This window comes from Polypterus senegalus, chromosome 10, assembly GCF_016835505.1.
Source record: "Polypterus senegalus isolate Bchr_013 chromosome 10, ASM1683550v1, whole genome shotgun sequence".
Classification (NCBI taxonomy): Eukaryota; Metazoa; Chordata; class Cladistia; order Polypteriformes; family Polypteridae; genus Polypterus; species Polypterus senegalus.
Window position 1 is genome coordinate 84,613,080 of NC_053163.1, and position 27,980 is coordinate 84,641,059.

General features: G+C 36.7%; 1 protein-coding gene across 3 annotated transcripts in view; it reads left to right on the forward strand.

The window, feature by feature from the left end:
• Positions 1-15,654: 15,654 nt before the first annotated feature.
• Positions 15,655-27,980, forward strand: part of srpx2 (sushi-repeat containing protein X-linked 2) — a 122,505-nt gene continuing 110,179 nt past the window's right edge. For 2 of the 3 annotated variants that reach the window (XM_039766056.1, XM_039766055.1), the window contains exons 1-2: positions 15,655-15,856; positions 16,446-16,544. In XM_039766056.1, the coding sequence (XP_039621990.1) occupies positions 16,466-16,544 (79 nt within the window). In that variant the 5' untranslated portion in view covers positions 15,655-15,856; positions 16,446-16,465. The remainder of the gene's footprint in view (positions 15,857-16,445; positions 16,545-27,980) is intronic. The other variant, XM_039766054.1, reaches the window with a different exon arrangement.

The window sequence follows — 27,980 nt, forward strand, 5'->3', positions numbered from 1 at the left end:
TATAGTTATCACATTTAGATATCATGTCATATAGACATTACATTATCACATATATAGTTATCTTATAGGTAAAACGTTTCTGTGAGTTATAAGTGGTGGGCTAGGATTCTTCTAGTTGAGCAAAAATGTGAACAATACAGTAAAGGATACCACAGCATATTTTCCATTTGATAATGTTCTGTTATTTGGGATTAATCCAGTTATTGCTGTTTAGCAGTTGGGAGTGATCATAGATTTGGGGCAATCCAAAATATTTACAAAAATGTTTGCTGAAATGGTTTTTAGTATAAAGCATTTTCTAACACATGAGCTAGTGAGGCTGGCACATGTTAAACAATAAGTTTGGTATTTTTTCAATTCAAAGTTATTTGTTCACAATCAATGATATACAGTGGTGTACAACAGTATTCAATACCCTTGAAAGTCATTTTTTTTTATGCATGAAAAAAGATTTGTACACATATTTATCCATTGCTGTAACAATGCATTTCCAAAGTCAAATGAAACCATTTTCTGTAGGTATTTAAACGAAGAAAAAAAACTTAAAAGTTAGTGTTTGCATAAATATTCAAGCCCTACACCAGGGGTGCCCACACTTTTTTGGCTTGCGAGCTGCTTTTAAAATGACCAGGTCAAAATGATCTACCTACATTAAAAATGCTATATATATATATACTATGTGTATATATATATATATATATATATATACTGTATATATATATATATACTGTATATATATATATATATATATATATATATATATAGTGACAAATAGGGGCTTTCATCCCCTTGAACCCTCAGAACAGATGCCAGACACCAGATAAAAGTCCCAATAATTAATTTATTATAATAATAAAGTTCACAAAGCACCTCCACCTCCACTATTCTCAGTAATACAATAATCCAATAAACACAATAATAATAATAACAATAATCCTCCACACCTCCCAGCAGGTCAGTCACCCTTCCTCCCAACTTGGCTCACTGCTGGAATCTCCCACAGTCCTTTTATACTTCTTGACTCGGAAGTGTTTCTGTCCCTCAGTCCATGTGACTTTATAACACTCCTTTTCTTCAGCCCGGAAGTACGTCATTTCCTCTGTCCCCTTGACTGGGAAGTACTTCCGGGCTATAAGGCAAACAGAAGTCTCTGGGCCTCCCTGCAGCGTCCCCTGGCAGCCCCCATAGTATCCAGCAGGGCTGTGCATTAAAACTCCAAGGTCCATGGAGCCCTGCTGGAATTCGGGGCACCTTCATGTTGCAGGGAGGGTTCCATCTGGTGGCCTGGGGGTATTGGTTGGGATAACCTGCCATCCATATACCTATATATATATATATATATATATATATATATATATATATATATATATATATATATATATATATATATATATATATATATATATATACTAGCTGAAGTACCCAGCGTTGCCCGGGAGGAAAATAAAGTGTTTTTTTTAATTGTTTGAGAAAAACATAATTCAAAAAAAAAAACACAACTTTAAAAATAAAAATAAATTAACAAACAATACTCACTAATATCCTTGTCTTGCGGTCTTGTATGTATGTTATCATCCAGTTGACGCTCAGAACCAGCCAACTCTATTTAATTTCAAAAGCAACAGGGGTGTGGTGGCGCGCAAGCATAAAGAATGCTGGCAGTTGCCTGCTATATACTAACTATGTAAGCCGCACGAGATCCTACAAAGTACTGAAATCGTCAGAACTACTCTGGGCATCCCTCTCCTAGGAGGATTCATGTTGCCAAAGTGCTTGCATCGTTTGTGCATTATCAGCTAAGCAACTGTCTTTCTTAGGAGGTTTCCTTTTGTCAGTGTGCTGGCCTCGCTTGCATATCCTCAGAGCTGGAGCCCTCACCCCGACTCTATGTCTCACTTCCGTGCCGGACAGACACACACACTTGCACGCATAGAACTCATTTAATTTCAATGGCAACAAGGGCGCAGTGGCACTCAAACATAAAAAATGCTAGCAGTCACCTCCATTTTGCCATCTGGTGGTCGTTCTGCTTGTCAACTGGATGATAACATGCATACAAGACTGCAAGATCACCCCCCACCCTACCAAGATGGGGGTGGGTTAGGGCTGATTCATCCCTACAGTATTTTAGTCGACCATTGAGAAACATTCGTACCAAGTTTCATGAAAATCGCTGCAGCTGTTCGGGCGTGATGCTGGAACATACATACATACATACACACATTGACTTTTATATATATATAGATAATAGCAAAATACCCACGCTTTGCAGCGGCGAAGTACTGCCTTAAAATTTTTATTAAGAAGAAAATTAAAGCTTTTTAAACTGAGGGAAAATATACCAATAATTATTTGTTAAGGATCTCTTTGTATACCACATTGTGAGTTCGGCCCTCTGGTTGTAATATGACCAAGCTGTGTGCTGAGATTACTCTTGAGCATGCAACGTATAGTTGGCAATGTGAACAGTAATCTTGTTTCAAATCTCACAGCTTGGATTGCTGCTGTCATAATCGGTTTGAGTTTCATGGTGACATTTGGCATCTATCAAGCATTGTAAGCATACAACAGGTTTCATCGATAACTTCAGATCCAGCTTTTGAGAGTTGAAACATTCATAAACATCAAAGTGTGCACTACTGAAATCATCACCTGTGAATCTAAAATGTTTAAGAGGCATTGGTGGTTGTCCAAAGGTGTAAAATATTTGGCCATTTCGGTACACTTGAAAGCGACAACTGAACAATTCAGCGGCAGCCATCAACTCAAATGCAGAACCTAAGGTGAAGGGCTTAAGCATTTCACTGTTATAGTGCTCCTGTGTTGTATAATTATCTCCTGTACCGTCATCAGTCCACACCTTGAACCTGTCCCAGTCATTCAATACATAAGACACAATGTTCCTCCGGATATCAAGAGCGAGCCTGATATGGCCGTGCAATATGTAACAGAGAGAATGGAAAAGGCAGGTGCCATCTCCGGGCATGGAAACCACTCGGTAAGTGACAGTTCTTTGATCGATGGTTATCACCTCGATAGACATGTTAATGGGGGTACGGTTGGAACGATAAAGGAAATGGGTACCTGAACAATGTAAAGTAAGTCTAAAATACCTACATAATAACTAAAATCGTAATAAACGAACAATAAAACAGCGGAGAAGCCGTGGATTAAATAAAAAGGCTGCAGTTATCAGCAGGGAGATGTGAATGTAGAGGGAATGTAGAGACCGGAGCGACGGACGGCCTTATATAGGCAGGCAGCCAACAACGTGGGAGGTGTTGTAATGGGGGACCCAACGCCGCCTCACACGGTGACCAAGCTGCAGGCTATGGACAAATATATGTATGTAAGTAGGATTCAGTTAGCGTTGGGAACCCGCGTACCAGATTTCTTGAAGATGGTCCCATAAGTAAGAAAGACCGCTGGAAAGTTCAATATGGTGGCTGACAGTGGCGTCATATCACCGAAATAAGTACATACATTGGTTTCGGTTAGTGCAGGGGAAGCCGCCTACCAAATTTTGTTACGATGGGGCCATAAATAAGAAAGTTCAACATGGCGGATGTTGTTGACCGTTATGACCGTTACGTGTAAAATTTCTAAATGAAACCTGCTTAACTTTTGTAAGTAAGCTGTAAGGAATAAGCCTGCCAAATTTCATCCTTCTATCTACACAGGAAGTTAGAGAATTAGTGACGTTGGAAAGTTCAATATGGCGGCCGACAGTGGTGTCATACCATCGAAATAAGTATGTACATCGGTTTCGGTTAGTGCAGGGAAGCCGCCTACCAAATTTCGTGAAGATGGGGTCAGCCTTCTACCTACACGGGAAGTTGGAGAATTAGTGACATTGGATTTTTCAATATGGTGGCCGACAGTGGCGTCATACCACAGAAATAAGTACATACATTGGTTTCAGTTAGCGCAGGGAAGCCGCCTACCAAATTTCGTGAAGATGGGGCCATAAATAACAAAGTTCAAAATGGCGGATGTTGTTGACCGTTATGACCGTTACGTGTAAAATTTCTAAATGAAACCTGCTTAACTTTTGTAAGTAAGCTGTAAGGAATAAGCCTGCCAAATTTCATCCTTCTATCTACACGGGAAGTTCGAAAATTAGTGAGTGAGTGAGTGAGTGAGGGCTTTGCCTTTTATTAGTATAGATATATATATACACTGAGTATAAGAGGTGGGTAGTAACAACTTACATTTACTCTGTTACATTTACTTGAGTAACTTTTTAAAAAAAATGTACTTCTAAGAGTAGTTTTACTGCATCATACTTTTTACTTTTACTTGAGTACATTTGTGAAGAAGAAATGCTACTCTTACTCCACTACATTGGGCAACACTCAAATCGTTACTTTTTTTCCATTAGATAAAGTCTGACAGGCAATTTTCAATCTGCTCTGTAGCGTATGCTGTCAAGTTGCGCACACGCCTTCCATTGTGTCTCCAGCTCTGATGCGAGGTTTTGAATGTTCCCCAAATCAAGGCGCTTTGAGTACAGATGTTGCATTTTTCGTTTGAAAGCATTAACTGAGCTAATCATATTCACCATGGTTTTCTCTTTTCCTTGCAGCTGTAAATTAAGCTCATTCAACATGTTGGTCAGATTGGAAAAAAAATGCAACTCTAGCGGCCATTGATCGTTATTAAGTTGCTTGTATTCTGGATGTTTAATGACAAGGAGAAACTCCTTTTTCTCCAGCCAGGGGTTTCGAAATCTCAGCAGGAATTTCTCCCTAGCCATCTACCTCAACGAAGGCATCTTTTATCATCTCTCCATCTTGGAAGGACTTCTTATGCTTAATGATCGAGTGACTCACCCGGAACGATGCTTCGGTGTGTCTGCCTTTGCTTTTGAATTCAGCCGAATGAAAAATGACAGCTGTCCGATTAACTGTAATTTTGTAGTTTTTATGAACAGTTCGAAAGTGCCTTTCCACATTTTACTTCTTTGTAATAGCAATGATAGATTGACAGATCAGACAAACGCACTTCGATTGTGACACTGTGAGAGAAAAAAATCCTCTTCCAATTCCACAGTCATAGTTAGTCAATATAAATTGGAAGACTAAGTAGATCACTTAGATAGCCGGAGTTTTGCAATAGCTTGTGCATTTGATCGTGTGTGCAGGATGACTACTGTGTTAGAAGAAAAGAGATCTCAGACTGGCCGCCCTGTATGTCAATCAAGTGGCAAATGCCATAGGAAAGATATATAAGCTAACATTTAAAAAAATTTTTTTTTGAATGCAGCGTGATCTACCGGTCGATTGCGATCGACGCATTGGGCACCCCTGCCCTACTCATTCATACTTTATCATTACCCATTGCAAAACATTCAACTTTCTGTTTTTAAAACATTCCAGTGTTGCTTTGGCCTTATGCTTAGGGTCATTGTCATGCTGAAAGATGCATCTTCTCTCAAGCCTAAGGTTCATAGCAGACTGGAACAAGTTCTTCTGCAGTATTGTCCATCCATTGTCCCTTCAACTCTGACAAGATTCCCAATCCCAGCACATGAAAAGCATGATGTTTCTTGAGACATGGGCAGTGTTAGTTTTATGCCACACATACCTCTTGAAGTCTGGCCAAAACGTTCTATTTTGGTCTCATCTGACCATAAAACCTTCTCCCATATGTTAACTGAGCCTTTCTAATGCTTTATAGCAAATGCCATACGTATGTGGACCTTCTTCAGGAATGTCTTCTTCCTTGCTTCTCTCCCATAGAGGCCTGTTTTATGTAGAGCTCTTGAAATTGTGGACTCGTGCACCTTCACTCCAGTTTCAGCCAAAGAGCATTGCAGACCTCTGAGTGTAATAGTTGGATTTTTAATAACCTCTCTCACCAGTCGACGTCTTCCTCTGTTTAGTTTTGAGGGCTTGCCTGTTCTAGTAAAAGTCTGGGGGCTGTGATGAACCTTCCACTTTTTGATGATGGCTCCAACAGTGCTTAACGTGACATTCAAACTCTTCGATAGTTTTTTGTAGCCATTTCCTGCCTTGTGCATTTCAATGACTTTGTTTCTCACATCAGCAGAATGCTCCTTTGTCTTTATTTTTGCAGTGATTGTCTAACAAAGACTATGGCCCTTACAAAGGGTGTTTTTTATATCCATAGAGATACAAAGGACTCACAAGTAGTACCTAATTATGTTTAATTATGGTCAAATGACTCACACTTTTGTGTCGTTTGTGATTAATTTCTCATTATGCAAAAAGACACTTTCCTTTCAGAGACTAATACAGTGTACCAGATACCAAAAATACCAAATTTGTGTAAACCTGCAGCTTCCAACGCACAGATGTTTAAATACTTATGCAAACGCTAATTTTTGAGTTTTACTTCAGTTAAATATCTACAGAAAAGTGTTTATTTTAACTTTGGAAATGTATTGTTACAGCATAAGAGTTCACATTAAAATACTGAATGTATAAATATTTGTACAAATCTTTTGTCAGGCATAAAATTATTATGACTTTCAAGGGTATTGAATATGTTTGCATGCCACTGTATTATTTGCCAAATGAAGTTGTGCTCTAACGTTGGGCATTTTTATGAAACTAAAAAAAATATCATAACTGTTTTTAGAGTTTAAAATATTTTAAAGGGGCATGAGTTTAAATTTGAAAACAGAAGCCTTAAAACATATATATTCATTTTTCAAGCCAAGATGCTATTGAGTAATTAAGATTGTGTCAGAAAAGTAATGAGACTGATTTTTTATTTACCAAAGTTTTTATTTTTTTCAAACATCAATGTTATCCCCTTCAAAGTAGTTCCCTTGGGCAGCTACACACCGATGGAGACATTGTTCCCACTGTTGGTAGCAGCGCTGGAAGTCTTCAACCGGTATGGTCTTCAGCATGTCCGTTACACTCTTCTGGATGTTTTCTAAAGTCTCGAAATGACGTCCTATGAGGACATCTTTCAGTTTAGAAAAAAGGAAAAAGTCACACGGACTGAGGTCAGGTGAATAAGGGGGCTGGGGAACCACAGGAATGCCTTTTGAGGTCAAAAATTCTGTTATGGAGAGGGCGTTGTCATGATGGAGCATCCATTTGTCTGCAATGTCTGGTCTCACGCGAATGACCCTTTTTCTGAGCCTTTCAAGGACGTCTTTATAAAAAACTTGGTTGACAGTTTGTCCTGGAGGAACAAATTCTTTGTGGACAATTCCCCTTTTGTCAAAAAAACAAATCAGCATTGATTTGATCTTCGATTTGCTCATTCAAGCTTTCTTTGGTCGAGGAGAGTTTGCAGTGTGCCACTCCTGACTTTGCCTCTTGGTCTCAGGATCGTATTCAAAAATCCATGATTCATCACCTGTGATTACACGACTAAAGAAATCTTGCTCATTAGCGATTCTGTGAAGAAGATCAAGACACTTGTTTTTTCGATTGTCCTTCTGCTCAATTGTGAGGTTTTTCGGGACCATTTTGGCGCAGACCTTTCGCATGTGCAAATGTTCAGTCAAAATTTGATGAACGGTAAATCTGTTCAAATTTAATTGTTCACTCAACATTCTTAATATTAAACGACGGTCTGATCTCACAAGAGTGTTCACACATTCGATGTTTTCATTGGTTTTCGAAGTTGAAGGCCTCCCTGAATGGTGTTCATCTTCAACGTGTTTTCTGCCTTCCAAAAATGATTTGTGCCAGCAAAAAACTTGAGCTCAGGATAAAGAATGTTCCCCATAGGCCTGTTTTAACTTTTCAAAAGTCACACTTCCCGTTTAATGGCACAACGTTGCTCCAAATTCCGCTGTTCCATTTTGCGTGACGCACAACCAAAAACACAACTTTGCTAATAGCAGTCACAAAAATCACATAGTTAACAGAAGGAGTTGAAACTCGCACTGAGCTATGGGAGGGTACTGATACACATGCTCTATCAAGGACAACAGCGCAGCGTTGCCAGATCGCTTGCAGTGTTGCCAGTCTCATTACTTTTCTGCCACACCTCGTATGGATGTTTTGACCTGTGTATGTGTATGTGTGTCTATGTTATTTTAGGAAAGCAGAAAATAAGCAAAACATTTTTGTGAGATTTGGCCATATTAATATATATATAACTTCTTGTTTCACTCCACATCAACCTTTCAGCACCAGGAGTGTGATTTCCCCACCATTTAAGAAGTAGGTCAACAAATATTTGCCATATTTGAAAATCTTTTAGCACTCCACTAATTTCAATTATTTCTGTGGAAAGCATTTGCAGTATGTGGTTATGGATAGACTGAGACTGCTGGAGGATTCCATATTAACATGACACTACACTAGTAATGATATAATAATTATTAAAAATAATTCAAAGTTGATTTAAAATTCCTACAAGTCACACAAGCCCACCTCATCATCTTATAGATTTGTGTACATGTCTATTGAGAAGAAACAGTTAAAATTACTGTTACCTAATTACTTGATCAAAAACATTGCCCTCAGTTGTTCTATAATTATCATATCCTCCTGAACATCAACTCAGCATGCACAATAGAATTTGATAATTCGTTTATGTCACTTCAATCTGTTTCATTGTGAATTAGCTCTGTCTCATAATCAGCCTTTTTAATCTTTTTCATAACATAATATTTTTAATAAATAATATCATATTTTTCATAATCATCCAGTATTTTTTCATCTGTTATGAATCTCGAGAGGTCCAAGTATATCCCAAAAATGCTCACCATAGGCGGAACTGTCAAACCAGGTTAGTGACAAGGGCAAGCACAGGTCTTTGTAAATAAAAAGATTTATTAATTACAAAATTGCTGTGTAATAAAAAGAGTGTCTGTGGAGCACAAAAGGCAAAAAAGAATTTCCTAAAAAGGCAAGGGCAACTTAAGGCGAACAAAGTTCCAAGACAAAATCCAAAAAGTGGTTACGAATAGAGCAAAAAGGTCAGAAAATCCAATATTTTTAAAAGCACAGATATAATCACAATAAACACTCATCAGTTCCCAGGTGCTTTTGTAATGAACCACAAGAGAGTGTGGTTTGTCCCTGCCTTTATAGGCTCAAATTACTCAAAAATGAAAAAATAGGATATAAAACAAGGGTTTGTACTCAGTCAGGGGAGCAGCCCGGTCAGAAATACTACATTATCATGTATGCAAATGACACACCACACAAAGTGCATAATACTGAGCGCTGATTGCCATTGTAAACATAGCATTGGCATTAAGGTGGCTTTGGCTCTTTCAAAAATCTAAGACTTTAATAAAAAATGTAATGTGTAATACATTCAGTTTAGATTTATTTTCATGTGTACAAAGTACAATGGAAATGTTTTGGTCACTTAAACTATGTAACATATAACAACACCGGCTGTCACAGGTGAAAAGCAGCCTCTGCTACAATCACCACACTTTGAGGGTTCAGCTGTTAATGATCTCAGTTGGATAAAACCATATACAGTATGTAATCACCAGAAATGATATTTCAACGTTTTTCACACAACTTGGAGAAAGTAATATACAGCCTCCCATGTGGAGAAAACAGCAAATGGCACACAGTATGCAGGGCAAGCCATAGGTGAAGAGCACAATTCTGAAATACAGTACACAGACAGACATGGGAGGGCAAACAATTTAGGAAATTTTGACAATGAACAGTTGTTTTTCTTTGCTCGATAATGATGCTGTGACACCTCATGTAGTGAGAATTGGGGACACCAGACTACACTCTAGGTGTCTAGTATGCGGGACTGAGCCTGACCAGGATGATGGTGTAATAGAGGGAGACACGGACACAAAAGGGTTGGGTTTTTGAAAAAATAAAGTGAAATTATTTACAAGTGCAACTGAAGAAAAACAAAAATAATGTCCTGCGGAAAATATATATCAATATACAGTCCAAAGGACACACAAAACAGTTATAAAATGGAGCCCGAAAATGATGACTATTTACAGTATTTACAGTGCTGACTGAAAGTCCCAAAAAAAAAAAAAATGCATCCAAATTAATGAAAATCCATATATACACAAAAATCAAAAATAAACCTGTCTTCCTCCACAGTAATCCTAGTCCGGAAGCTGCTCCTCCAAACAGTGTACAATACAGGGTTTACTAAGAAAAAATACTCAAAATACAAAAAAGAAAAAGTGTATATACAAAAATAAACAGTGCACCATTAACCACAACCCAATAAATACCTCCATCAAGCTAATCCAGAGATATTTATACAAAGAAAAAAAAAATATTTACAATAATCAAGGCCCAAGCCGCAGTGCTTGGTAAACTCAAGACAACGTTCTACCAAGTACCCCTCTCTCTCCCTCTGCACGATCTAGAAAACCCCCTCTAGAGGCCGGAAATTCCCTGGAAATTCGCGTTAGCAAAAAGTGACGTCTTCCGCCCCGCACAATTTCTATAAAAAGGCGAGCAGATGGCCCGCATGCGCATAGCTATGCCGGCATTTGAGTCATGTACTGTGCTCTCCCAAAAGTGAAAGTATGCCTTTCTTCTCGTCTTCCCCGAGCTACTATAAGGCGCTTCGCACTATCTCTTCTACCAGCACTATGAGGCCGCAGGAGGCACGCGCACAAGTGGAAGACAGACAACGCCATCCCGGCTGGTCAATGGTAGAGTCTGTCTGTTTCTTCTGTCTTTCCTCTCTCATTAGAAACCTGCCATGACGCTCCCCAGAAGCCGCTCATATTGTCAGCGAAGACGTCCTTGTGCAATTTTTAAATGGGCAAAAAGGCAAGCTTTAATTCTTTGTACTTTTTGGCCTTTTTTCCCTAAATCTACTGCCACTCTTCACACTGCGTAGGATACAATACAAACTTTATTTAATGGCTGGTAATGCCAAAGAAGTACATTACCACAGATACACGTATAAGATTGAAAAATGGCAGTAAAGAGAAGGACTTGTACAACATGAAACCTGAGTGTATATGAGACAACTTTTAAGGAAGAAATGTGAATTGAACGCATACTTCCCCTTAAACCACAGTGTCTATGTTTAATTCGGTATGTGCATTTAACATGAAAAAAAATTGAATTAAAGTACATAAAAATATGATTTGAGTATGCATATTCTGCCATCTGATGTTTTGCATCATGTACAGTCATAGAATGATTTCACAGCAGATGCATACTTGAATCGGTATACAGTATTACGGTATGCTCACAGCTGTGCTGCCATGTTAGACATTCGGCATACTTTTGTGCATAGCATCATGTATTACAAGCCATGGCAGAATATAACTGTTTATGAAACTGCATAGGAGCCTGAAACTACAGTGAGGCAATGTCCAACTGTGGGGAATGTAAAAGCTCCTTCCAAGATGGCCACTGTTAGCAGACAAGTGAACAAGAAACATCCTTATTTTAAGAAAACAGTATGAAGACTTTATGATAAAATGTAGTACTTCCAGTTCCCTTTTCTTTTGAGAAGCGTGCCTAACATCGAAACAGGAAAGAAAGAACATCCAGGTAATTAGGTCACAAATTGCCTCCTCAAACGTGCTTCTCTTCCAGAGTTTTAAGGTTTTTGGTAGTATATTTGGACCCAAGCACTTTGATTTCCATTTTGAAATGCATTACAGGCCTGGAATTTTTTTTTATTTACAACTTTAGAACACAGTTTTATTTGACAAATGAATTTATACCGTGATTGATTTAATTAAATACAAAATTACATTTCTGTAACCAACTAAACATTCAGTTAAAACCCAATACCTGATAAAACAAACTAATAAAAATTTGCACAAATCAACACTAATAAAAATAAAAGTATTCACAAGAAAAGAAGAGTTCAAAAAAGTAATAAGAACCATAATAAAGAACAGTACTGAAATAAATGTAGAAAAACAAAGAAGAGAGTAACACAGAGTAAAAATACAAATCCATTGTTGAAAGTCCAAAAACACCAAAAATTATTTTATGATTCTAGGAAATTGCAAAATGGAGTCTGTAACAAAGAGAGAGAGTACAAAAAGTGTCTGAAGAACACAGCAACATACAATGCTGTAGTTAATGCCACTTACAGAGAGGCAGAACCAAACAGGGTTCACATCTTAAGATGCACATCCCTGCATGAATAAGGGTATTATGGGATGCTAAATTCATTGAGAGTTAGATATTTGTGTGTTCATCTACATGTAGAGTCATAAAACTTTGCACTGAGTAAGAACAGTGTTACAAAGAATCAGTAAGAAAATGTATGCATTTAATGACAGGAAAATACACACACATGAATACTTATTCATATACATCCAATAAATCATTAAGTACTGGGATGCTCTATGGAATACTCTGAATCCTCTACCAGTGTTTTGACTGACACTCCTGAGTGAACATTACATGAACTCCATCCTCTTTAATAAAACCCTTGTGTGCGTCCAGGAGTCCGTGTGTCTTCTGGTGAAGTGCGCATGCGCGGGTCCACACAGCACGTGTTTAGTCTCTTCCTGTGCATACCCTGTGCAGAGAGAGAGAGACACACACACACAGAGGCGCGCACGACTCACGCACACACACACACACACACACACACACGGGCGCGCGCGAGTCACACACACACAGAGGCGCGCACGAGTCACACACACACACACACACACAGAGGTGTGCACAACTCACGCACACACACAGGAGCACGCGAGTCACACACACACACACGGGCGCGCGCGAGTCACACACACACAGGCACGCGGTGTCCGTGTGTGTGTCTTCTGCAGAAGTGTGCATGCGCGGGGCCACACAGCACGTGTTCAGTCTCTTCCTGTGCATTCCCTGAGCAAAGAGAGAGAGAGACAGCCACACACACAGGCATGCGCGAGTCACACACACACACACACAGGCGAGAGTCAGACACACACACAGACACAGAAGGGCGCGCTTAAGAGACACACACACACACAGGCGCGCGTGCATTGTTGCAATGTTACTTTTCTTAGTTGTTTATTTAAATTACAGATTTTTCAAATGTTCATTTTTTCCCCTGTGCTTAAAACTCATTAAAAAAGAGTTTTTAGCGAGCGGGTCATAAGGCTATAGAGCAAATTCTTTCAGTGTTAGTTTTCTCTGTTGTTCAAGGTATTCTTAGTGTTATTCAATGTTTTTACATTTAGTTTACTATTACGCTGTGCTTTCTATGGTATAGTTAACTATATTTGTGCTTAAAATCTTAAAAAATATATATTTACATACAGTTCATACGGTCTGGAACGGATTAATTGTATTTACATACAATCCTATGGAGGAGAATACTTCGGTTCACGACCAAATCGGGTTACAACCAGAGTTTTGGAACGAATTATGGTCGTGAACCGAGGTTCCACTGTATTACTGTCAGACAAAATTACAGGCATTTCATGGAAATACAAACCAGTATTACTGAGAGAGAAAATTAAAGGCACACAATACAGTGACGCATATTACAGCCAAATACAAGGTCCCTTGCCATTTAATATAGACTGTTCATACAAATGTTTATGCACTACTGTTCTAGCGCCCGTTATTTTAACGGACTTAATGTCTAGTATAGATATATAATCCCTCCTTTGGCAAGTTACATATGGCAGAATGAGTCTTTAATAGGCCTTTCTGGTAACTGTGGTTCTATTTACTGCAGCACTGAGATTGACAATAATAAGGGTAAGGAAATGTAGCTAATTAGAAAGCACAAAACAAAATTAAGGCAAGCCAAAAGCAAGCAACATAGGAAAAGTAAAGATGTAAAGAAAGACAGGACACATGTGAAATCCTGCCACAGCCAAAGCCTTGAGTGTTTTGTTTTTTGCTAACTTCTCTGGAGACCAGACGATAGCTCCTTATAACTGTTAGTAGTGTTTATCTATTCCATAGTCTGCAGCAGCTTGATGGCCACAGCTCTTGACATACAGGCGCATCAGAAAGTATTCAGACACCTTCAATTTCTGCATTCTATATTGTGCTGTAGATTTAATTTGAATTGAATACATTTATTTTTGCCTCTATTCAATAATCCAAATGAAAAAGTGAAAACATGTTTTTAGAAAGGATTTATTACAATTCAAAAGCTGAAACCTCTTATTCATATAAGTGTTCAGACCCTTGATTCAGTACTTTGTAGAAGTCCCTTTGCAAGCAATTATAGCACCAAGTCCTCTTGCATAGGTCTCTACAAACTTTGCACACCTGGATTTTGGTAGTTTACAGAAAGTGTGCAGAAAGTGAAGGGGTCTGAATACTTTATGAATCTATTGTATCTCTACATCTTTTCCTTTATACTTAGTGCTTCTTGGATATGCTGAATTAAACTGAAATAAACATATATTATAAGAATTGTATGATTGGAAATATTTAGGCACACATCAAAAATATCTTAATGTAATAGCAAGAAATATTAAATACACTGGAAAAATATTTGTGCACCAGATTTCTATAAACTATATACAGCTGAAATACTGCATCACTGCCTAAAATCTAACTGCTTATAACTAGCAACCATTGAATTGTAGAAAACATCTAACATAAAATAATGAATCGTCCACTGCTTGTGGATTTTTTTTCATTGTCGGAAATGAATCACAATGTATTTTGTCGCGGTTTTAAAATGATCTTGACCACAAGTGAAACAAGCAAGAATTCCCATATGTACATTCCTCTTTTTTGTCTTTGATGTTTTTTTATTTTTGGCTTATTTGAAATTCTGACCCTTTTCATTTCTGCAAAGACAGGCCCAGTATGCATAAATACTGTTCCTAATTTTACTTCAACGTAGAAAATTCTTTGGCTTTCACCATTTAAGAATTGAAGCATGCAGTATAAACATCAGAAAGCACAATGAAAATGAAAAAGTCGCCACGCGAGCATCGATTTTAAACGTTGCTTATCACGGTGGAATACTACAACCTGGAAGAGACATTTTAAACAGCTACCCACTCTTATCCAGTCCCCATTAATTTTGCATCGCCAGTAACGTAAAATGTACATTTTTGGGCACGTGGATTAACATCCCGACAAAGGGATACATGTTTCCTACAAACATCAATCAGATTGGTAATTGAATTCTGATGCTAGGGATCAAACGCGACTCCATTCAACCGAACAGCTATAAATACCAAACCTAGTTTAGCTCATATTCTCACACACACTCACAAAGTCTAGTTATGTTAATTCATGGCTTATTTGTTAAAATATGTAGTTTAATTTTGGCGCAATGGTTAGCGCTGTTGCTTCACGGGTCCTGGCGTTGTCTCCGTTTACTTCAGAAGTTCTTCGTCCAAATTTAGTTTCTTTTGTTGTCAAAGATGCGACTCTTAGGTTAAATAGCAATTGTATATCTACCTTGTGTTTATGTGTGTGTGATCCACAGGCGCCCTAAGGTGCTGAATGCGCAGACACCGACCGTACGCGACCAAGAACTTGATAGACCGGGCAGTAAATAAGTGGACGGAGAGCGCGGCCAACTCCCGCCTCACTGGAGGTTACGGCACCCCCTTTATTTCTCTGTCGCTTTCCATCTGCTCGATAATTTTTTATGAGAAAAACGTGTAAACAGCTAGTTACATTTTCCTTGCTTTGGTCGAGACGTGTGCGTCTAGGGAATCTGGTGACTTTCCAATGGCTGAGGCAACGGACGCTGAGTCGCAGAATCGGAATGAAACCGAGCCCACTCCGCCCCCTTTCCACTCCCCCATCACATCAGCCCCTTTCTTTCCGTTACCAGTTCAGACGCGGTGAGCAGACCAAGCTGTCATCAAACTTACGGTGGAGGGGCAGCAGTAGCCTTGGACGCAGAAACAAAACGTTTCTCATCAGTTGTGCTTCCAGCTGTTTGCTTTGAGGTCTTTTGAAGTGTCCGCTTGGAAGAAGCTCCAACGAGCTCCGAGGGTACCTCACTTACAGTAACGGTAAGAGGCAGAGCCAGCTGAGAACGTGTGTTGGTTCTTTAGGATACTTTCCAAACTCATTTTGTGAACAACACGTGCTGTATAATAGAATTTACACAAAGAGGCAAGTCCTTCAGCACCTCCACTAGCTCCAAAGCAATTAATTAAACTTATGTCAATTTTGGATGTCCTAGGCCAATTATTTTGACTTAGTAACGTACTTGGTAAAGAGCTCCTGTACAGTATGACAGGTTATATAAACGGTCTGTTGCTCTCTCTGCGTTTGGTTACCTTATCATTAAATTGTTATTCAGGAGTGGGTTCTGCATTGGTCCGGTATCATGTCCAGGGTTGTCGAATAGCCCCTAGTTTTAAAATTTCCCAGAACTGTGTTAGTTGGTTTTGAGAATGTTATATTCCAACTATATCCGATTTAGGAATAGGTCCATCCTAATCTCTGGTGCTGCTACTGTAGGCCTTGGCCTCCCACAAAGATGCTCAAAAATGGATGGATGGGTTTTTTGCAAGCCAATCTAAAAGTCATATACGTTTTAAAATGATCTTCAGTGGACACTATTTAATGTTTATTGTTATTTTATTTTTTTATTAGTCTCAAACTCAAAGGAGGAAATGGCACAAAGAGTTTTTGTGCTTCTCATTCAGGTTCTGCTTCCTTCAGTACCTCAGGTTCTTGGATATCCCAATGAAGGTAAGAAAATTGCCATTTATTTAAAATATTTACAAATACCAAGTGCACAAAGACAACTAACTACCCAACAGTGCATGTGTTAACCAAATGTATAGGAAATGTTTTTCTTAAGTGCAATAACTTGAATAGTTGATATGCTAAAAATAACAGTATCAAGTTGACGCATTTTAATGTGATCCAAGGAGTTATGTTACACACTTAAAAACTCAACAGAAATCTAACAAATTTGTTTGTAGTAGTACATTAAATTATTGGTGACATAATGATATAGTTGTCTGCTACCTCAAAGCTAATAGAGACTGGGTTTGAATCCCATTCAGGTTGTTGCCTGGATGGAGTCTGTGCCTTCTCTTCGTGTCAGTTTGGGATTTTCTGTCCTGTCTTTCATAGCATATTAAGTGAATAGGATGTGCCTGAGTGAGTAAGTCATGTTGTGGACTGTCAATCAGACCAGATCTGGTTCTAACCATGTATGTGGTGCAGTTGCAACCTTGACCTAGACGGATGGAGAATAAATTGTTACAGTGGTACTTTTGTCATTTTTTTAGCATTCTTTAATGTTTTAGATTCAAATTAGCTCGGAAGTACACTTTAACCCATGCTAGGAAGATCCTTATAATGGAGTTGTGAATTCTTGTTATTTTTTGATGTGTTTTTTTTTTCTTCTCTGGGTACTAAAGCTTTCACACCATATCCCAAAAGTATGCAGGTTCTCTTAACTGTCAACTCTGATTTTTTTTTCTGCATGATTATGGGTATAATCATGCAATAAGTACAGTATGTGCTCTGATGGACTGTCTTTCTGTTTACGGCTGTGTAGTACTTTGTGTCCATGTCCACCAGGATAGGCATATACTGTACTCCCTGCAACCCTAAACAGAATATAATGGTTAGACAATGGATGAATGGAAGAATGAAACTACATGCGAATTTTCAAATTTCTAACATCTAGTGGAAAGTTTTACAATTTTCTCATATTTCTGGTTTAAGTTTAATGGTATGTAAAGTATGAGATTTAAATAATTTTGTGTTAATAGCAACTGTTGTAACCTAGAAACCTAGGACTGAAATAAGCAGGTGCAGAGAATGAGCAGAATAAAAGAATAAATGCATAACAATATAGCACTAGTGTACGTAATGTCAATTTGGTTATTTCCTTTTTTCATTTGTCAAGTTATATAATGATTGATTTTATTCAGTCCTAATATAGACTACTTCTTTTCAAGACATGTGTTTCATTAGATTTATAGTGTAACCACCACAGAAAACATACACATGCCACACAGACCAGTAAGTGAAGTCCAAATGCAAACCCAGGAAGCTGGATTCATAGGCATTCGTACAAACCACTCTGCCATGATGCCACCCTATAAATCAATGCATATACAAAATAATAATGTAAATGTTTCTAGCAATTTGTAAACTTCACGGATTTTACAGACCCCTTTATTTCACTACATCTATCAGTAATACCTTGTTAAAAGTAATTATTGCACAATTGTATTTTACTACCTTAACCTTCTTGACCTTATTGATGCTTCAACATGTACAATATGTATTTTGATGTTTCATGACATTGCAAGTCTGCGGTGGGCTGGCACCCTGCCCAGGGTTTGTTTCCTGCCTTGCACCCTGTGTTGGCTGGCATTGGCTCCAGCAAACCCCCGTGACCCTGTAGTTAGGATATAGTGGGTTGGATAATGGATGGATAGATGACATTGAGAGTTTGCATCAATCTTTATTTAGTACCTCCAAAAGTATTAGCCTCAATATTTTATAAGTCTGTTTTCAAATGCTAAACCCATGAAGGTTTTGAAAGTAATTAATGATCGAATGGTTTCACATCTCTGTTAAATCTGTGCCTCCGTTTTGCCTAGTAAATAAAATAAAAGAACATAATAAATATATTTTTTAATTATTTTTTGTGTTTTTAATTAAAAGCTGTAACATCAATAAGGTTCTTGGTGATACTGTAGCATTCTCTCTTTTAAGCAATGTACAGTAAGTCCCAATGTATATACTGTTAAAAGATTTCCATTAGGATATCATGGTAGGGTACAGGTAACATTGCTGTCTTACAGATTTTGGACCCTGAGACAATACCCTAGCTTGGTTTTCTCCTGTTTGTAGTTTAGATGTTCACCTTCATTTTGTATGAGCTTCCTCCCTCAGGTCAAGACATGCTAACTGGCAACATTAGGTTGGTCTGTTGTGACTGAGAACGGTTATATGTACAGATGTGTCCAGTAGACTGGCATTAAATTGAGGTGCAGCTCCTTTTTCGTTTTATTGAACTTGAGATAGATTGAGGTTCTCCATGGAAGGAGTGGGATTTTTTAAATTTCATTTTAAAATAAATAATCAGACGTTTTAACAATTTGTAAATAGTATTTTGTCTACATCGCAGCTTTTGCCAAAGCAGAAAGACTGCAGGTTTAAAAGATTATTTTATCACATCTTGTTTCCATTGTAAACCTCTCTTTTTATTTGAGCCTATCTGTCACATTTTAGAAGACTTTTTAAATAAATATATGCTTTATATATTTGGTTAAAAAATACTTTATCAACATAACAATGTCAACTGCATGGAATTTGACTTTGTGTAGCTCATATATCAAATACATACTTAAGGACAAAAGTAGTAAAAAAGATGATACCAACAAAGAACATTGATAAGTTTAATATGAGGTGAAGTTGTTCAACCCTAAAATGCAGTAATGGGAATTTTTTGTGTGGTCACATTTTCCATCTGCTGACCTGTTGTTGCTTCTGGAGAACATATTAATTGAGTGCTTGCTTTCAGTTTAGTTTTAATATCTTCTTAATTCTTTCCGTATTGTTATAGGAACCATATGGTGCTATACTGTACAATTCACTGTTATTGAGTTATTTTTAAACAAGCAAGGAAACAATTTATGCTCCTAGCAGCTTTTACTCGAAACAGCTGTTTTATTTTAGATAGCATATTAATGTGGTGCGTGCAAGTTGAGGGACAAGGGATTCTTGACCTGGTTACTGTATACTTTCCCCATATCTGCATACGTTTTCTCCAAGTATTCTGCTTGTTTCCTGTGTATGTGTTAGTTTAACTGACCAGCTTAAATGTGCCTGCTGTTAAGGGGTGTGTATTGTGATGAACTGCAGTGCCACCTGGGGCTGGTCTGTGCCTTGTATGCCTGGGTCTTTGTGACTTTAGAATGAAATGTGTGTGTGTGTTTATAATACAGTAAGTATGTTGATTCATTAATATGTAGAGACTGATAAACAAATGAAGAATTAAAGAAATAAACCTTGAATTTTGGTGAGGATGTTGAAAAATGTGCTACAAAAACTAAGGGTTGACTAATTAAACATCACTGACCTTAACACTAAAAATGAAGCAGCATTTTAAAAGTTCTGCGCAAAACTCTTGGGTGTGTGGTCCATCTGTCACTCACTGTACATACTGCACATGCTGCTAGTGACATAAAAAGATGATTCTATTCTTGTGATGTTAAATGGCAGTATTTTTTACTTTAAATATTGAGCCACTGTGTAAACAGATGATTAAAGGGGTTTACTAACCTACTAATTTAACTTTATTTGATATGTACAGTGAGTGGCAGTTTTTAGCTTTTCACTGCTTATGCACTAAATATAGTTGTATCGATCGACACTCCTAAGCTTATGGGATAACAAATCACTGCCGGTATTCCAGGAGCACAGTCATGGTGACCTTGTAATTATAGTGGTTTTGTATAGCCCCGTTTGAACTACAAAAAAAAGCTGTGTGCTGAGCATTGTGTACTGCGGTTCTTCAAAGAGACATTGTCTAATTTACTCTCTGCAGTGCTCATTAAAGGCTAGAAAGATGAAGCTGCAAATTTTATTTGAGGGGGTCATTCATGTTTAGCTGTTCATACAGTTGAACAATGTACAGTAGATGGAACATGAAAAAATGCTAAGATAATTCTTTGCCTTGGTGCTAAATTGGACTAACATACTTCTTCCTGAAATTGAGGTACAGTAGTAAAGTTATTAGTGCTGCCCACACCTTAAGAGACCTGAAATTCAAATCCCTGACTGATTACTACAGTATTTTCCAGCTCTTTTAGTGTCTGTTTTTCTTTTTGTGGTCACTCTAGTTTTCTCTTACACACACGATTAATTGATCAATAAACTGAGCATGAAAACATTATGGACTGACATTTCATAGGCAGTTGGTTCTAGCAGTGAAAGAGCTTCATTACCCTCTTATGGTAAAATAGGTTAAAAAATGTAGTATGTGTGGGTGGACGGTATAGTATAGGAGTTTTTTCTGGAAGATGCAAGCATCAGTGCGTATGCTAAATAATGCAACTTATTGAATATTTGAAATCATCTGTAGTATATAGCATGTATTTTCAAATTATGGTAAAGATCACTCCTGTATATTCATTTTGAATAGCTAATGGCCTTTTCTTCACAAAACATTTAGGGTATAAACAGAAAAAACAGACTGTTTATCAGTCAATCACAGTTTAATTTATGAAGCACCTTTCTTGGTGAACAATATCTTAAATGCTTTTCATTACTAGTTCAATACAATTTACATTGATATTCATATTTCTGACATATGAGCAAAGGCATGCTAATTGTCTTACAAGGGGTACAGTGAAATTTGAACCTATATCCTGGATTTCAAGACCATCCTGATAGATCTAAGTTCACACTACCTGCTTAATTTAGTTGACTGATGTGATCTAATAATTTAATCAAATTTTATTTTTCAATCTGTTTGTGTCTGCATAAATTTTCTAGGTTGAGACAGTTGATCAATTTGGGTACTCAATTTTTTTTCTATTGTTTATTGACATTCTGTCAAATTTACTAGTGGTGACTGTAAATTTACCCAGTATGTGGCAAAATCAGTGCTTTCCATGAAAAAGTCGTGGATAGTGGATGGACATATTAAGATTACAATTAAGAGAAACAGATTACATCTATGTGAAAGAATAAGCCTTGTCTGGTGCCATGATACTTATCTTGAACTGGTTCCTGCATTTCTCACTGTGAGTCCAAGTTAAAGAAACGGTTTAAGAAAGTGAATAGACAATCGTATGAATCTATTTCTGAAACTTTTCAGCCTTATAAATTAAGAAATAACTGGGGTACTGAGGCTCACAATGAAAAGAAAATAGAAAAATACCTAAGCTGGGAGTAACTTTTTGTTTTCCATGCTACTGCTGGCTAAACCAATACAACACCCCATGCACACAACTCTGTATCATCGTTTTAATCTTTCTAATCGTCCATCCATCCTTGTACTATTGAGTAAGCTTAATCCAGTTTTGTGTCACTGACCAGGAGACTATCTGTGCAGATATCTCTTGGCCCTATTATCTGCTAATGTAACTTGCATGTTTTTGGAATGTGTAATAAAAACACCTTCAGTCAAGGCAGTATTCTTAAGTAACTAATCCTAACAGATTGTAAATGATCTCATAATCCCCTATAACACTTGCTGCAGCTAATTCTTTCTCCTTTGATCACAGCAGTTATTTCATAAAGATGATTCTGTGTTACTCTGGTGTAGTGCAATTGTGGTCTTTTTCTGATTTCATCAATACATTTTGAGGAGTGTTTATATAATAAGTTGATGTTTATTGATCTTTCTGAATGACCTGCATATGAGAGACAATCTCCCACTGTCCCATATGTAAATTCCCAACTGGGAAAGGGAACATTAGCCATTCCCATAAGGATGCTTCATCCATTTTGTTCTTCCTGTATATTGGCATCCCAGTTGGGTATGGAACTCCCATCCACTACTGCCAGAATGCCAGTCCTGGTGCACCTTTTCTTTATATTATTCATTATTTTGCCTTCTGTACCAGGTAAGGGAAGAGAATGCATACCAACCTGGATGCCAGCTCATCCATTACAGAGTTTTAGCTTATAAGATCCTGTAATATAGCTCAGGATATGGATGTACCATAGTGTGTGAATCATGTGATTAAATGGGCATTCTTTTTATTTTTTAAGTTTTTCAAATAAAGAGTTAACTTAAGAATAACAAAAGAAAAATTCCTTAAATTGTCCTACTAGGTTGTTGAGGCATTAGAAGCCACCTGAACAACTTTGCTATACCTTAGCATATTGCAGGGATGCAACACTCTTCTTCCATGAGCACTTCAAACTTTTGTAATGTTATAGGTGAAGAATGTTGTCTTAAATTTCCCCATAAATGTTTACATGGGTTGAGATCAAATGACTTGGAATATAGTTTGTATAATTTTCATGCTTGCTCACTATGGTGGTACTTGCAATGGACTCAATAATACTTAGCTATACAGATACTGATAATGATGATACAATTGTGATTTTTACAGTTTGTGACATTATCAACTGTTGTGATCCAGTCTGTGATATATATTACATGAAGTTAGAGTTGGAGTTAAATTCCTATAGGCAGTAATTTCAATCTGTTATACATTATCAGGAAAACCATTGGCTCAATATATTCATCTTGGTCTTATTCTCGTGGAAATGGATTTCAAGAAAGTCTACAATCACTGCAGCAAAACTGGGAATAGGCAGTTATAGTACATAACACACACACTGATACATAACAAAACTTTTATAGTCAGTGAGTCATTGTGAGATGAGTTGTATGTTGTTGCAGGATTGTTCAGTGATAATTGAAAATAAACTGATTTTTATTTAAAATATTATTTGAATATATGCATATGTACATTTAAAAGTTTTGGGGCTTAATGTGTTATAAAGCCTTCATGCACAAACAAAACATGTTGAAGACTATTTATATCTATAGTTCTATTTTAATTACATATGGGGAAAAAATCCAGTAATGCTTAGAAATTGCCATAGCAATAAAGTAGAACTGCTTTACCACAATACAAACATAATGACATGAGGAATTGGTTTTTGGTGGAATTTACCTTACTCTTGAAAGAAATCAGTGGAACTAAAAACATGCTTCCAATCATCCATCCATTATTAGTACCTGCTTTAATCAGTTCAGAATCACAGGGTCTAGGAGTAAAAAGAGCAACAGACACTTGGCATGAACCATCTAGGCCAGTCACCAGTTTAAAATTCTGAAATAACTTATCCTATTGGTGCTGGATTAATGTTAAAGTTTTAACTTTGGTACTGATATGTGCTTTAGAACCTCAGTACTGATACCAAAACAATACCACAGCAAATAAAGCATAATTTGGAATTTCTCACAAAATAAAATGCTAAATTATTGTTTTCCTCCCTGGCATGGCATATATTCTGTCAAACAGCTCCATAAGGTTCTTGAAACCTTTTTTTTTCAACATCTTAAATAGGATTTGGTAAATGCATATGAACTATGCTACTGTCCTGTTAAGTCTTTTGCTTCTTTAGAATTATGGTAATATTTTCTGTGTCATGTAAAAGCATCTTAAGTGTGACACTGGCTAGCAGGTTTTTGTTTTCTGTTTCGTTTTAAGATCAGTTGTGGAGGCAGAAAGTTGGACCAATACATTATATGTCAAACAGTGTAAATATGATTAATTTCTTTGTTTTTGTGAGAGGTGTAATTAAACTTGAGCATTAAACATGGGATTAATAAAATATATTATTGAAATAATAATAATTTAAATTGTGTGCATGGACTTCATTTTAGGTTAATGCTGTTTATTGTGATGTTCTACACTTTACAGAAACACAGTGATTAGGCTTAAATTAATTTGCGTTTATGTATGTTGATCAAATGAGCCTTGGGGAAGAAGTCTTCATGAACTTGTGCTTTATGAAAATGCTGCAGTTCTTAAAAATCATCAAGTTAATCTAAACTTTTCTTGTTTTTACTGTGAATATCATTTCACTGTTGAGTTCTGAATGCCTGGAAGTTATTGAGGGGAGTTGAGGGATTTGATTAGATTTTATGTGCTATGTCCTTTTGACAAAGTGAGCTTTGTAGCATTGTTTGCAAATGGGTACTCTAATATCTTTATCTTCACGTTTTTCATTTGCCTTATAACCAAAGTATTGCCATATCTTACTTTACCTACTCTGTTTATCAATATGCTGGAAGCAACTGATGTTTTTTATGGTGATGATTTCTATCTTTCCTTTTGTAAACTGACTTTATAAGTACAGTATGTAAGAAAGCTCAAACTAGAGTGACTTTGTTTTCTGTTAATTACATAGATGAATTTAGCATTGAGTGAAACGGCATGACAAACTCTGTGCTATCCATGTCATTTTAGACACAGTGCTTACTTTTCAATTAATGCATTCTTTTGTAGAAACATTACTGAACTTTGCAAAATGCTAGTAAAGTTCCACTTTATAAATATGGTACTAATTCACGTTTCAAAGCCCTTCATTATGGGAAATAAACAATTAGTCCTCACTTGTACTCTTGGTGAAGGTTGACTCATCTAAGCAAATGACTTTTTTTCTACCACTCAGGAAACCAGTGCTTGCGGTCTTTGCGCCACTGTAGAATTTTAATTTTTTGTGGGTAATGACAGGTTTATACACCTCTGCCCGACTATAATATTCCTCTCTGTGAAGTTTTCCAAGGACTGTTCTTGATGAAATTTTCATTTCACAAATAACTTTAACTTCTGAAATTAATGCATGAACATAAGTATTAAGGAATTTGTCTTTAACTTGTATGTTCATGTCCACATAGCTATAACCACTGTTACCTTTTAAGAATCAGCAAATTAAATAGAATTTAACCTGGGCTTTGATAAAATATGTACCCACAATCAGCCATCTCTCACAATCTTTGAGATCACTTTATTAACCCATGGTTGACATCATTGTGAGTGTCTGCCTAGCATTTTTATACAGTGATTAAGCATAATAGGATTACTTAATTGCTTTAAAACCACACTTTAGTCGAAGCTCTTACCTTCGGTATAATTTGTATTTTTTCTCTCATCTATTTCTTGTATCTTCTTCTGTATGTCAGTTTTGGTACATTTATAATTGTGCATTTGGAGTCCAGAACTATAGAGGGATGTAATAATAATAATTTGTCTTTCTATTTTCAAAATCTGCTTACTATATCTTTTAGAAGGAATAGAGTGTGTTGTACCCTTGATAGGATGCCAGTCTGTCATAAGAAATATTCACATGAGAAGAATGACATGGTGAAAATGCAGAATGCTCAACCTGCACTACCATGTCTCCTAATTGTAATACAGCATGAACAACAAACTGCATTATATAATTTCCTCTGCAAATATTTCATCAATTAACAGGTTTAATATGGCCTTACTGATGGTTAATAGTAGCTTTGTGTTTCATACTGTATGTAGTTTTTAGTTATGTAGATAAAGATACAATCACACCATACTTTGTTATAAGTTAGCTTTACTTAATATGGAGAAACTAAGTTATAGTGCCATATAATCTTCTTATATAATACCGTGGCTGTCCGTTTGTCTGTCCAGGATTTTAAATCATCTGTAGCTCACAAACCGTTTGAACTATTGACATGAAATTTGGTACACATATACTATGTGCCCTCTACTGTCCTTTTTTGGGGAGACGATTGACCTCCAAGGTCAAATATCAACCCAGGAATGTCAAGGTCAATATTCAAATAACCCGTAGCCTGAAATTTGGTACACATATACTACGCTGAAACTCTGCACTACAGCTTTATATTAAAAGTGAAGAGTTTTGGAATTATTGCTCTTTTTATTTCTATTTTATTTTATTGTAGAATCAACTCTTGGCAGCGGGCAGTTGTGCGGTGGAGGCGTACAGGCGCGGAGTATGGTCAAGTCAAGTGTGTTCACTGCATGTGTTATCGTGCAGTATGCCATTACTGGTCAAATAATACTTAGGTAACTCAGACTTTAAGGTCTAATTCCTTGCCCAGTCTCTGCACATTTTCTCCCTGGATTTTTTTACAGATACCACGTTCTGATTGCTTGTTTCACAACTGTACATTGACCTGTTAGGAATCAGTGTGCATATGTATTTGTGCTCTGCAGTGGAATGTTGTGTCATTCAGGGTTGGATCTCAATTTGTCCTTTGTATATACAGTACTGCAATTCCGCATAATCCTATAATTAAAGAAACTAATTCAGAAAATGGGTGAACATATTGGTGAAAAACATAAATATGCAAATGAAGATGAGGATAGACTTGAATGTTTGAAAGTGGGTGTTCAGCAGTGCATTACGTATTCAGTTTATTTATTTCTGCAGACAATGGATAGACTTAATTATGTGTAAAGTGTATACTGTATAACTAAAAAACTTATACTCTTTAATTTTTATTTATATAATATATTTTCTTACAACAGTGTATTTCAAAGTTCCTTACAAGATGACAAAGGGAAAGTTAGCTCCATGTCAGGGTGCTTAAGCACTCAATAATAAATATGTAATGGATAATAATAGATTTTATAGCCTTTTTAATCTATTTAATTCATTTTTAACCCTTCAAATTGGACATATAATAAAACAGAAAATGTTATTAGTAAATTTATACAACTATATGAATGTGTGTATGTGTGTGTGTGTATATATATATATATATATATATATATATATATATATATATATATATATATACACATATACATTATGTATCTAGTGTAAGTTAAAATTAATTTAGATTAGGTAAGTTGACATGAGGGTTTCTATTTAATGGAGAGCTCAACATCTTTCTTCCCAATAGGAAGCTCAGGGCTGTGGGCATTTTAGACTTAAGTGGAACTGAATCCAGTTTAGATGAGAGAATTATGTTACATGTATATCTTTGTCTTTAAGTTGAATCTTTCAAATGAAAGATTAAAACATTATACAAAATCTTTTTTTATAGTGTTAAGTCATTATGTGATCTCATTTTCTTAAACAACCCATATTTCCCTTGAGTGACAAAGCTCAGTCTCAGCCTGAGAGGTTGTTTCACTGGTCTATATAACATAAACCTGGAAGTAAGCAATAGGTGATGGAAGTTGTACTATGAACCTAAAGTACATAAAATTTGAGTCAAAGTTGATGAATCAAGCAAGGGAACAAATTAGTGCACGATAGATCATTTTAAATTTTGAGATTAGTTTCAAAACTTTTGTTTCAAAAATTAAATTGATTCAGTATATTTTAATTGCATTTTTTATTTTACGTATCTATAATGCAGAGTGAGCCACTCTCCCCAATCTTTGTTTGCATTGATGGACAACCATATGCATAGTACTATTTATATGCAAATGGAACACAAATAGATGTCTTCTGTTTGTCTCCAGGCAGATTACCATGGAGGTAATTAAACAGCAGTTTCTCGGCATTTCAAAATGACAGACTTCTAAATGATGCAAAGATTAAAAAAAAAAAGCCTTTTGTCTCAAAGCCATCCTGGGAAGTTTGTCTGCTATCCAGAAATAGCATTTTGAATAGCAAACAACTATGTGTCTAGCCCCCACACTTCTTGATTGAACTCAGACTGTCTGA